General features: G+C 45.9%; 1 protein-coding gene across 6 annotated transcripts in view; it reads left to right on the forward strand.

Annotated features, from left to right (window-relative positions):
• Positions 1-12027, forward strand: part of PLA2G6 (phospholipase A2 group VI) — a 51462-nt gene extending 39435 nt beyond the window's left edge. For all 6 annotated transcript variants that reach the window (XM_057557408.1, XM_057557407.1, XM_007189039.3 and 3 more), the window contains 5 exons: positions 8490-8626; positions 9018-9172; positions 10361-10528; positions 11059-11132; positions 11282-12027. In XM_057557408.1, coding sequence (XP_057413391.1) covers positions 8490-8626; positions 9018-9172; positions 10361-10528; positions 11059-11132; positions 11282-11426 — 679 coding nt within the window. In that variant the 3' untranslated portion in view covers positions 11427-12027. The remainder of the gene's footprint in view (positions 1-8489; positions 8627-9017; positions 9173-10360; positions 10529-11058; positions 11133-11281) is intronic.
• The last annotated feature ends 262 nt before the right edge of the window (positions 12028-12289 follow it).

Consider the following 12289-nt stretch of genomic DNA (forward strand, 5'->3'; position numbering starts at 1 on the left):
TGAACAGATGTTCTTAATGCAGTAGAATTTAGAAATGTTTTCCTTATTATGATTTGTGCTTTTTATATCCATTCAATAACCCTTCCTTAACTGGAGGCATGAAGCTGCTTTCCTGGGTCTCAGGTCGGGAAGCTCCCTCGATCTGCCTATCACGTTTAGGTCTTTTATCAACCTGGAGTTGATTTTTCTATCAGGAGAAATCCAATTTCCTGTTTTCCCCACAAATAACCAGTTTCCCCAGCCTCATCTGTGAAAAGTCTGTCTTTCCCTCCACATCGCAGGCCTTGCTTCCTCTGCAGTGGGTCCAGGGTCTTTCTTGGGTCTGTTTTTGACCACGGAGCCTTTATTCTGCAGTGTTTATAGCAAGTTTATAGCAGGGCTTCCCACCTTGTCCTTCTTCAGGGCTATTGTTGGAGGCCCTTTAGAGAAGTAGTTAAGAGCATGTACCCTGAAGTTTCCTTTTCTCAAAAATGGGAATAATATACTACCTGCTTCCTGGGGCTTTCATGGGAAGTAAAAAAGTTGTGTTTATAAAGCACGTAAAAAGCACCTAGCACATAGAAGTGCTGTATAAGATGTGGGTTACTTGTTGCTATTTGCGCTTCCATAGAAATTGTAGAATCAGACTGTCAGATTCTACAGAAAAGCAAATCCTGTTGGGATTTTGATTGTGATTACATTGAATCTGTATGCTTTATTTTTTTCTTATTGAAGTATACTTGATTTACAGTGTTGTGTTACTTTCTGGTGTACAGCAGAGTGATTCAGTTATACACACACACACGTATTCTTTTTCATATTCTTTTCCATTGTGGTTTATTATAGGATATTGAATATAGTTCCTTGTGCTATACAGTAGGACCTTGTTGTTTATCTATTATATATATAAGAGTTTGTTGTGAGCTTATTTAGGGGAGAATTGACATCTTAAAACACCAAGTCTTCCAATTAGGGAACATAGCAAAACATTCCATTTGTTTAAAGTTTGTCAGTACAGTTTTATAATTTTATCTATAGCAGTCTTACACGCCTGTTATTTTTATTCTTAAGCACTGCATATATTTTGTGCTACTGTAAATTATACATTTTTAAACATTTCATTTTCTAATTGTGGTTGGTATTTAGAAATACCATTTGTTTATTTTTAAAATTTTAATTGTGGTAAGATAACATAAAATTTACTATCTTAATCATTTTTTTTCATCTTAACCATTTTTAAATGTACAGTTCAGTAATGTTAAGTATATTCACATTGTTGTGCAGCTAATCTCCTGAACTCTTTCATCTTGTAAAACTGAAACTCTGTACCCGTTAAACAACGTCCCCATTCCTCCCCTCCCCCAGCCCCTGGCAACCACCATTCTACTTTCTGTCTCCATAAGTTGACTCCTCAAAGTACCTCTTGTAAGTGGGATCAAACGGTATTTGTCTTTTTGTGACTGGCTTATTTCACTTAGCATAATGTCCCCAAGGTTCATCCATGTTGTAGCATGTGACAGAATTTCCTTCCTTTTTAAGACTGAATAATATTTTATTGCATTTATAGACCATATGTTTATCCATTCATCTGTTGATGGACATCTGATTCATTCCACCTATTAGCTTCATTATTGTGAATAATGCTGCTATGCCCCCCGGGTATACACAAAACTGTTTGAATCTCTGCTTTCAATTCCTGGTGCCTTTTACAGAGAGGATTCCGATGGGTTCAATTTGCTAATATTTTGTTTAGGATTTTTATATCCGTGTTCATGAGTGAGATTGACCTGTTCTTTCCCATTTTTAGGTTGCAGGGTTTTGGGTTTTTTTTAATTAATTAATTAATTTATTTATGGCTGTGTTGGATCTTCGTTTCTGTGCGAGGGCTTTCTCTAGTTGCGGCGAGCGGGGGCCACTCTTCATCGCGGTGCGCGGGCCTCTCACTGTCGCGGCCTCTCTTGTTGCGGAGCACAGGCTCCAGACGCACAGGCTCAGTAATTGTGGCTCACGGGCTTAGTTGTTCCGCGGCATGTGGGATCTTCCCAGATCAGGGCTCGAACCCATGTCCCCTGCATTAGCAGGCAGATTCTCAACCACTGCGCCACCAGGGAAGCCCAGGGTTTTGGTTTTGAGGAAGTGTCTCTTCTTTTTCTGTTTTCCAGAAGAGTTAATATAATAGTGATTTTATTTCTTCCATGAATATTTGGTAGAACTTGCCAGTGAAGTCATCTAGGCCTGGAGTTTGCTTAGTAGGAAAATTTTTAATGACGGAATTAATTTCTTTAATGGTTATAACACTATTCAGGGTTTCTAAATGTCTTTTTGAGTTAGTTTTGGTTAAATTATGTTTTTCTAGGAATATGTCCATTTCATAATAAATCTTCAAATTTACTGACATAGAGTTGTTCCAAAATTCTCTTATTATCTTCAGTGTCTGCAGCATCTGCTGTGATGGCCCTCTTCATTCCTGATTATTTACACCTCCTCTTTTCAAATTATAGTCTTGCTACTACAAGTTTTTTAATTGGATTAGTCTTTCAAACAACCAACTTTGGGCTATTTATTGGCTCTCTATTGTATGTACGTTTTCCGTTTCATTAATTTCTGCTCTTATATATTTAGTCCTTCTTGTACGTTCTTTGGGCTTATTTGGCTGTTCTTTTTTTAACTTCTTGAAGTAAATGTTTTGCTCATTGATTTTTTGGCCTTTTTTCTCTTCTACTATATAATATATGTATATATATTTTGTGTGTGTGTGTGTGTGTGTGTGTGTGTGTGTGTGTGTGTACGTTTGTAAACCTAAACATTTTCCTCCAGGTACTGCTTTAATTACAGCCTATAAGCACAATTATGATTTTTGAGTTCAAAAATATTTTCTAATATTTATTATTATTTTTTAACCGTAGGTTATTAAAAATGGTGTTTCTCAATTTCTAAACTTAGGGATTTTTCAAGTTATCTTTTTTTTTTTTAATTTTATTTATTTATTTATTTATTTATTTGGCTGTGTTGGGTCTTCGTTTCTGTGCGAGGGCTTTCTCTAGTTGCGGCGAGCGGGGGCCACTCTTCATCGCGGTGCGTGGGCCTCTCACTGTCATGGCCTCTCTCGTTGGGGAGCACAGGCTCCAGACGCGCAGGCTCAGTAATTGTGGCTCACGGGCCCAGTTGCTCCGCGGCATGTGGGATCTTCCCAGACCAGGGCTTGAACCCGTGTCCCCTGCATTGGCAGGCAGATTCTCAACCACTGCGCCACCAGGGAAGCCCTCAAGTTATCTTTTTGCTATTAATTGCTTTGTAGCCAGGGGACATGCTCTGTTTGATTCTGGTCCTTTAAAATTATTGAGACTTGATTTGTGGCCTTCCTCAGTCGGTTTTTGTAGATGTCCCATGTGTAATTTAAAAGAATGTGGATTCTTCCTTGAATGCCAATATTTATACATGTTGATTGAGTCATATTGGCTAGAAACATTGTTAAAATTTCCAAATCTTCTGTATGTATACTAATTTTTTTGTCCACTTCTTCTGTCAATTACTGAGAGAGATACATTGAAGTCTTCCACTCTGGGGATTTGCCTTTTGACCCTTTACTTCTGTCAATTTTTACATTAATATTTTGACGCTATGAAATTAAGTACATGTAAATTTAAGTTTTTATGAATCTTTCCGGTGACTGGAAGAAGCTCTCTTTAGCTCTAAGAATACTTTTTGCCTTAATTTTGTCTGATATTAATATAGTTATACTAGCTTTCATTGGTTATATTTGCATGGTATGTCTGTGCTCATGCTTTAATTCAGCCTTCTTGATCCTTATGTTTTACATGTCTCTCTTGTAAATAGCCTATAGTTGGATTTGTTCTTTATCTAATCTGTGCATTTAGTCTATTTATAGATTTTTATTGCATAGTAATATATTTATTTAAGTTATTTAATTAGTTAAGTCCGATTTAGCTGATTGGTTTGGCTATCAGAACCTTCATATAGTTAACCTAATAGTTTATATGGCTGATCCATTTATACTTACATAATTACTCATATTTTGGGGATGACATATGCTATCCTATTTTGTTCCATGTTTCTTGCCTTCTTTTGGATTTACTGAATAGTTTTAATCATTACATTCCACCCCCAACCCAATAGTTTGAAATTTATGCACTCATTTCTGTTGTCTTTTTTTTTAGTGCGTATTATAGAAGTCTAAATTTAATTGATACCATTATCCCCCCTCAGATAATCAAGGATTTTTTTTTAAAGAAAATTGCAGAAGAATTTGGATGGCACAAACACATTCTTTTTTTTTAATTTAATCTTATTTATTTTTTATACTGCAGGTTCTTATTAGTTATCCATTTTATACATATCAGTGTATACATGTCAATCCCAATCTCCCAGTTCATCCCACCCCCACCCCCCACCCCCTGCTTTCCCCCCTTGGTGTCCATACATCTGTTCTCTATATCTGTATCTATATTTCTGCCTTGCAAACCAGTTCATCTGTACCATTTTTCTAGATTCCACATATATGCGTTAATATACGTTATTTGTTTTCCTCTTTCTGACTTACTTCACTCGTATGACAGTTTCTAGGTCCATGCCATCTTATGGGAAAACCCAAACGAACTTTTTGGCCAACCCAGTAATTACTTTTCTGAATTTTAAATCTATCTTATTTTTTTAAACCTCACAAGATATTGTTTGTTGAAGTTGATGTTTATTTATATTTATCTAGCGGTGAGCTGGGAAACCAGATCTGTAGGGAGATAAAACCCTGGTTTGTAGTGTTTCCCATGGCATAAATACCCCCACCATGGCTGATTTCAAGCTACCAACAGTTTAACAACCAGCTCATGAGATTTAGCAATAGGTTCTCACAAGCCAGTATGAGCTGGCTCCAGCTCATGTATGTGTGTATGTATACGAGTATGCATATGTGTGTGTGTGTATGTATACATGTGTATCACTTCTTTGCTTTACAGTCTTTCCTGTGACCACCTTCCTCCTGCCTAAAGTACCTTCTTTTGCCTTTCCCATAGAGATGGCCTGCTGGTAGTGAATTCTCCACTAACAGAGTTGTTTGAAAATAGGTTTATTTCACTCTCATCATTTGAAACTAGTTGTATTTCACCCTCATCAGTTGAACATTCTTTTATTTCTCTCTTATTCTTGTTGAGTATAGAATTCTAGGCTGGTGATTTTCTTATAGAACAAGAAAGATATCATTCTATACCTTTTAGCATCCATTGTTACACTTGCGGTCAATTTCAACTTAACTCTTGCTCTTTTGAAAGTAAGTAGTCTTTTTTCCTCTGGATGCTTTTATTTATGTGTTTGTTTATTTGTTTTTGGTGCTCTACAGTTGCACTATGATATATCTAGTTATGAATTCCTTCTAATTTATCCTGCACGGGATTTGTTGGCCTTCTTAAATCTTTGGATTCATGTCTTTCTTCAGTTCTGGAAGCCTGAGTCATTATCTGTTCAACCTTGCCTCTGCCTAATTTTCTCTTGCCTCTCCTTCTGGAACTCCAGTTAAAAATGTTACAGCTTTTCTGTCTTTCATGTCTTTTAGCTTCTCCTGTATATTCTTTCATTTTATCTCTCTGAGTTGCATTCTGGATAATTTCTTCTTACCTATTTTCCAATTCACTAATCCTCTCTTTAACTTTATCTGATTTTCCATTTAACCTATTCATTGAGTTTTTATTTATTTATTTATTTAAATTTCTAGAAGTACTCTTTGTTTTTTCTTCAGATCTTCTAGGTCATTACTTATAGTTTTCTATTCCCTGAAAATATTATCAAGCTTGTGTTTGATGTCTTTCAACATTGTAAGAATAGCTGTTTGTTTGTTTTTTTATAATTTTACTTTATTTACTTATTTTTGGCTGCATTGGGTCTTCATTGCTGCACGTGGGCCTTCTCTAGTTGCTGCAAGTGGGGGCTACTCTTCATTGCAGTGCATGGGTTTCTCATTGCGGTGGCTTCTCTTGTTGTGGAGCATGGGCTCTAGGCACACGGGCTTCAGTAGTTTTGGCATGCGGGCTCAGTAGCTGTGGTTTGCGGGCTCTAGAGCGCAGGCTCAGTAGTTGTGGTACATGGGCTTAGTTGCTTCACAGCATGTGGGATCTTCCTGGGCCAGGGCTCAAACCCGTGTCCCCTGCATTGGCAGGCAGATTCTTAACCATTGTGCCACCAGGGAAGTCCCAAGCATAGCTGTTTTACAGTCTTTTGAGGATTCAAATAACTGCTGTCTATGTAGGTATGTTTTGCTGTTTATGTTGTTTATGCTTATTCTTATTCATGGTGTTTTATTTCTTGATGTCCCCCTCCCCACCTTTTTTGGAACTGTGTGGTATTCCTTATTGTTGAGAAATATGTGCAGATTCTGTGAAGCCTAGAATGAGGGTATCTTCTCCAGAGTGTCTTATGTTGTATCTTCCAGGTACCCACGTACAGTAGCATCTAGGGTCACTGTAACTAAATTCTTGGCATGAAGGTTTTGGAACTTCCCCCCAGGTGATGTGAATTTAGACTACAGATCTGCAGGAGGGTTAGTTTGTGGTTATACATTTTCAGGGATTTTTTTTTTTCTCCTTTCTTTGTTTAATGCCAGCCAACTTTACTCACAGCCTCCAGGGGTGGCAAAGGGGCAGGTTTATTTCTGGTTTACCCTTATCCAAGGGAGTAGCCCTTTGGGATTGCAACCTAATATGGGGAGGGTCTCCCATTAGATCCCTAACCTTTAGTGAACCCTGGGCTTTGACTTCTGTCCCTCTGGCCCCATGAGGCCATCAGCATGGAAGTTCAAATTGATAGTTTGGTGTCTGCCTTCAGGTCAGAGATGGATCTGTGCTCCATTTACCTCTGTGAGTTCTTGCTTATCCTCAGAGTTTACCCTCATTTTCCTTTCTATCTTATCAGATCTTCTGTGCTTTTTTTTTTTGTTTGAATTTTTGAATTTTATTTAATTTATTTTCTTATACAGCAGGTTCTTATTAGTCATCAATTTTATACACATCAGTGTATACATGTCAATCCCAATCGCCCAATCTTCTGTGCTTTTAAGATCAAAAAAATTTTTTTCCAGCATTTAGTTTTTTGTTCATTGAGAGGTCTGTTCAAATAACCTTTCCACAAGATTCTTAGAGGTGGAAAACTAATCTTTTTTTCCCATGCATAGTTTTTGTTCCCTTTTCTTTATATTTTTCATTGTAACAAACACATTTCTGTGTTAGTCTCAACTCCTTGCTAGTATAATTTGAAATGGCTGCAAAACATTCCACTGTTTAGGCACTCCCTCCTATTATTTCCATGTAGAGCATTCACTTTTCACTGTAATAAATTACACTGCATGAATAGCCTTAAACAAAAAGCTTTCATTGTAACCAAGATTATTCCTTTAGGCTGGATTTTCCAAAACGGAATTCCCAGATAAAAGAGCCAGGACAGGTCTTCCCTGGTAGCGCAGTGGTTAATAATCTGCCTGCCAGGGCAGGGGACACGGGTTCGAGCCCTGGTCCAGGAAGATCGCACATGCCGCAGAGCAGCTGGGCCTGTGCGCCACAACTACTGAGCCTGCACTCTAGAGCCCACAAGCCACAACTACTGAATCTGTGTGCCACAACTACTGAAGCCCGCGTGTGTCTAGAGCCCGTGCTCTGCAACAAGAGAAGCCACCGCCATGAGAAGCTTGCGCACCTCAATGAAGAGTAGCCCCCGCTCGCCGCAACTAGAGAGAGCCCTCGTGCAGCAATGAAGACCCAACACAGCCGAAAATAAATTTTTAAAAAAAGAGCCAGGACATTTGTAAGGGTCTGAATACATATTGGTTTCCAAGGGGGCTGTGTCAGTCTACACTCCCCTCAGTATTTAAGGATGTCTGAGTCTCTTGAGACAGGAGTCTTCTTTAATATGTTGTAGACTCACATGGTAGAACACGGATTAAGTATCAGAGATGACACGCTGAAAAGTTTCCCCCGACTCCTGTCCTGGAGCTGCAGCCCCTAAGCAGTCCCCTGTCCCAGAGGCAGCTCACTGTTGCCAGGTTCTGCACATGGGTCCTTCCAGAGTTACCCTCTGACCAAGCAGATAGGTACATAGGGTCTTTTGGGGTTTGTTTTTAAATAAATGGTGGCATATTACACACACCGTCCTGAACCTTGCTTTTTCCACTTAAATATAAATCTTGGCGCTCACCATCCATCAGTACATGAAGCAATACCTCAGCCGTTCTCCAGCAACACAGACCCCACTTCGCAGAGGAGCCACGGAGCATGAACCGTCCCACTGGGGGACATTTAGTTGTTGCCAGTCGTTTGCTTTAATGCCATTAATAGCCTAGTGTGTGCCCATCTCCCCACACATGTGGGAGTGTCTTAGGATGGGTTCCCAGAAGTAGGAATGCTGAGTTTAAGAATTAGTGCATCGGCAGTTTGGACAAAAATTGCCAAAGGTGGATTGTCAAGGGCGGATGGGTGAGTGGCTTCAGTGTCCTGCTCCTTCTTTCTCTCCAGGGTCATGCTGACAGGGACACTGTCCGACCGGCAGCCGGCTGAACTCCACCTCTTCCGGAATTACGAGGCTCCAGAGTGTGTACGGGAGCCTCGTGTCGGCCAGAACGTTAACCTAAAGCCTCCAACTCAACCCTCAGGTTAAAACCATGCTTGATGCATCTGTGGGAAGTGATTGGCCCGAGAGGCTGCAGGTTGGTGGGTGGGAGTCGCAAGCTTGCTGCCAGGCACCCCCAGCCCACCACCATCCCACCCACTGCCCTGGTCTTCCCTCCCAAGGGTATCAGCTGAGGGCTGGCAGAGCCGGGGAGCCATCAGGCCTCGGGCAGGTTGCACCCTGCCTTCCACCAGGATGGCGGGGCCAGACGGCATGGCCTGTCAGTCCTGTTTCTGAAGAGTCCCCAGCCTCACCCTCGTCCCACAGTGCCACGTGCACACACACACACACACACACACACACACACACACACACCCTTAGATCTGAAACGCACATCTCTTGTGCCACTGGGCCCCCTCCTCCCCCACCCCCAGAGCAACTGGTGTGGCGGGCAGCCCGGAGCAGTGGGGCAGCCCCCACCTACTTCCGGCCCAGCGGGCGCTTCCTGGATGGCGGGCTGCTGGCCAACAACCCCACGCTGGACGCCATGACGGAGATCCATGAGTACAACCAGGACTTGATCCGCAAGGTGAGAGCCACCTCGGGTTGGAGGGGCTGGACGTGACCGCCCACAGCGGCCTCTCCTGTTTCTGCAAACCTTGACTGTACTCCTGGGCTGACTCCTGGGAGAACAAATGGCTTTTCTTCATGTGTTCATTCATTTGTGCACTTAACAGCAAGCAATTTCATGTCACACTCGAACCTGCCTGATTGGTGGTGTGTGCCCAAAGCACTGTGCTAAGAGGGATTCTGAGGCCCAATCCGGACTAGGTGGTGAAAGGTGTTATGATCAATGAACAGCATCTGCTGTTTGTGGGGAGGACAGCATGCATACCAGTATGTGCCAGTCACAGGCCTAGCCACGCTGCCCGGCCTGGAGACACACGCTTGCCCTTGGGGAGCTCACATTTAGGGGAGACAGTCCATAAACGAGGACACATCCATCCGCGTGTTTTAGGTGCTGTGACAGAACTGTGCGGGGGCCCAGGAGCATCACCCCTGCTGAGAGACATGAGGGCTCAGAAAGGGCTCGCAGAGGAGGGGAGCCCATGCTGAGGCCTTTGGGGATGGGGCAGTGCAGTCAGTGATCCAGAGGAAGAGAAGCGGCCCTCAGCCCGAGGAGCTTAGTGCAGAGGTGGGCAAGGCCCACTCACGTTAGGAGAAGCAGTGTGGTGCAGGGGCCTCTGGGTCTGGGGCCTGTCTCTGCCCGTGCTTCACTTCAACCACTGCCTAGGGCTATTGATAGTACCTGCCTGGGGACTGTCATGAGGCTTCCGTGGCCTCTTATCTGTGAAGTGTTTAGAACAGTGCCTGACCCTGAGTGTGCCGCATCCTTGTTGGCCGTAGTTGTCACTGCGGTCATCACCAAACCCCTGATGAAGCCCCAGGCGGCAGGGAGGTGAGCGCCCTCTAGGGGCCAGATGTGGAAGGGCAGGCTTCCTGGAGGAAGAGGGAATCAGTGAGAGACTGGGGGATGGGGAAGGGTGCGCAAACATCACCCGTCTGAGTGGATGGGGAGCCTGGGTAGGTGGGTTGCCAAGGTTGCCCAGAAGATTGGCAGCAGAACTTGTTCCGAAGCAAAGGAGAGGCAGCACAGGCTGTGCTTCTGCCACAGGAGGCCTGTACGCCTCCTCACAATCCCCCAGGGAGCCTCTCTTACCCCTGGGTGCCCCCGATCTGTGGGGCAGGCCTCCTCTGACCTGTCCTGTCCCAACAGGGTCAGAGCAACAAGGTGAAGAAACTCTCCATTGTCGTCTCCTTGGGGACAGGGAGGTCCCCGCAGGTGCCTGTGACCTGTGTGGACGTCTTCCGTCCCAGCAACCCCTGGGAACTGGCCAAGACTGTTTTTGGGGCCAAGGAACTCAGCAAGATGGTGGTGGACTGTGTGAGTATGGGCCCCTCCCCAGGCCCACTTCCCTCGGGATCTCAGCCCCAGGACGAGGCTTCCCGTGGGACCCTGGGTGTCATGGGGATGGCAGGACTCTGTTGACCCTCCTCAGCCAGCTCAGGGCAGGGGGAGTTCCCCTATACAGTGCCTCAGTGCTGGCAGGGACCTTCGGTGACCACCTACGGTGGGATTTTCAAGCATTTTTTAGCTGTGGATTCCTTCCTTCAAACACAGCCCATGTGGAAGCCCAGAATGTCAGATGGACAAAAGCTAAGGGGGCAGGGAGGTGGAGGCCTGTCCACTCAGCCCCTCCAAGCTCACTGACCCTGAATGCTGCCAAGCCACCTGTCAAACCCACAGACCGTGCCCCTCTGCATAGCTGGGACAGTCACTGCAGCCCAGAAAGGGGGATTTGCCCCAAGTCACTCTGCTGATAGGGGGCTAAGCCAACCTGGAACCTGGGGACCCCAGGCAGGGGCTGTGTGTGTGGTGTGTGCTGGACGCTCACAGAGGCTGCTTCTCACCAGTGCACGGATCCGGATGGGCGGGCCGTGGACCGGGCCCGGGCCTGGTGCGAGATGGTTGACATCCAGTACTTCAGGTGAGGGCTCTGCTGGCCCCAGTCCCCAGCCTGGACTTTCCCTTTCCCCAGGGGGCTGCTCTGTGTCCTGAGTCCGCCCCAGTCCTAGCTCTCGTCCCCTACCCAGGCCAAGTGTCCTGGGTGTGACCCTTCCTCCTTGACCCGGACAGATTGAATCCCCAGCTGGGGACAGACATCATGCTGGACGAGGTCAGTGACACGGTGCTGGTCAACGCCCTGTGGGAGACTGAGGTCTACATCTACGAGCACCGGGAGCAGTTCCAGAAGCTCATCCAGCTGCTACTCTCACCGTGAGGCCGCCAGGCCCCCAGCCGTCCCCACCCCACCCCACCCCACCCACCCAGGCCCAGCTGGGAGGCTGGGCGAGGCCCATTCACCGCTGGGAGGCTGGGCAGAGCCAGGCCCAGGCGGCTCTGTGTCCACAGACCTGGCCTAGGGGGGCGCCGGGCTTCCTGCCTAAGGCTGGTCCTCAGGCCTCTCTCCCCCTCTGTCCCCGCCTGCTGGCACTTTGTGTCCTTCCAGCTTAGAAAGCCTCAAGCCTCACTCAGGCTGCTCCCTGACCCCCAAGGTGGCTCAAACACTAAGGCCTCCCAGGGGGCCCAGGTTCTTCCCGGGCCCCTGGAGCTGCAGAGACCCCTTCTACCCTCTGCCCTCTCCGCTGGGGGTGGAGCTAGAGAAACGGGCCATCACCACCCCATCGGGAGGGGAAACCTAGGAGTGGGGTGTCCCATTCGACTTGGCCCCTTCACATACCCAGCCGCCCACCCACGAGCTCTCCGCAGCTCTCAGAGGTCGCTCCTGTGGCGTCAGTTATCCTTCCCGACAGGAAGTGGTTTACGACAGGAGAGGGGCCCCAGGGGCTGCCCCAAGCTGTGAAATAAATGGTTCTATTCTGGTTTGCCTGTGTTGTGTGCACTGTGGTGTGAGTGCCCCCCACCCGCCAGCCCCCCTCAGCCTTGGCCTTCAGCCTTGGCTGTCACCTGCCTGTGCCCACGCAGACGGATGGAAGCTCTGGTTCCCAGGCTCTGCGGGCCAGGGACACCTCTTCTCTTTAGGCCTCCCCAAATCAGGGCCTGAGGGTGTGCAGAGGCGGCCGCCAGGCCCGTCTGCCCCACGGTGGAGGGCGAGGGAGAGCCCCACTTGCCAGAGGAGGGGAT

Source organism: Balaenoptera acutorostrata, chromosome 11 (assembly GCF_949987535.1).
Source record: "Balaenoptera acutorostrata chromosome 11, mBalAcu1.1, whole genome shotgun sequence".
Classification (NCBI taxonomy): Eukaryota; Metazoa; Chordata; class Mammalia; order Artiodactyla; family Balaenopteridae; genus Balaenoptera; species Balaenoptera acutorostrata.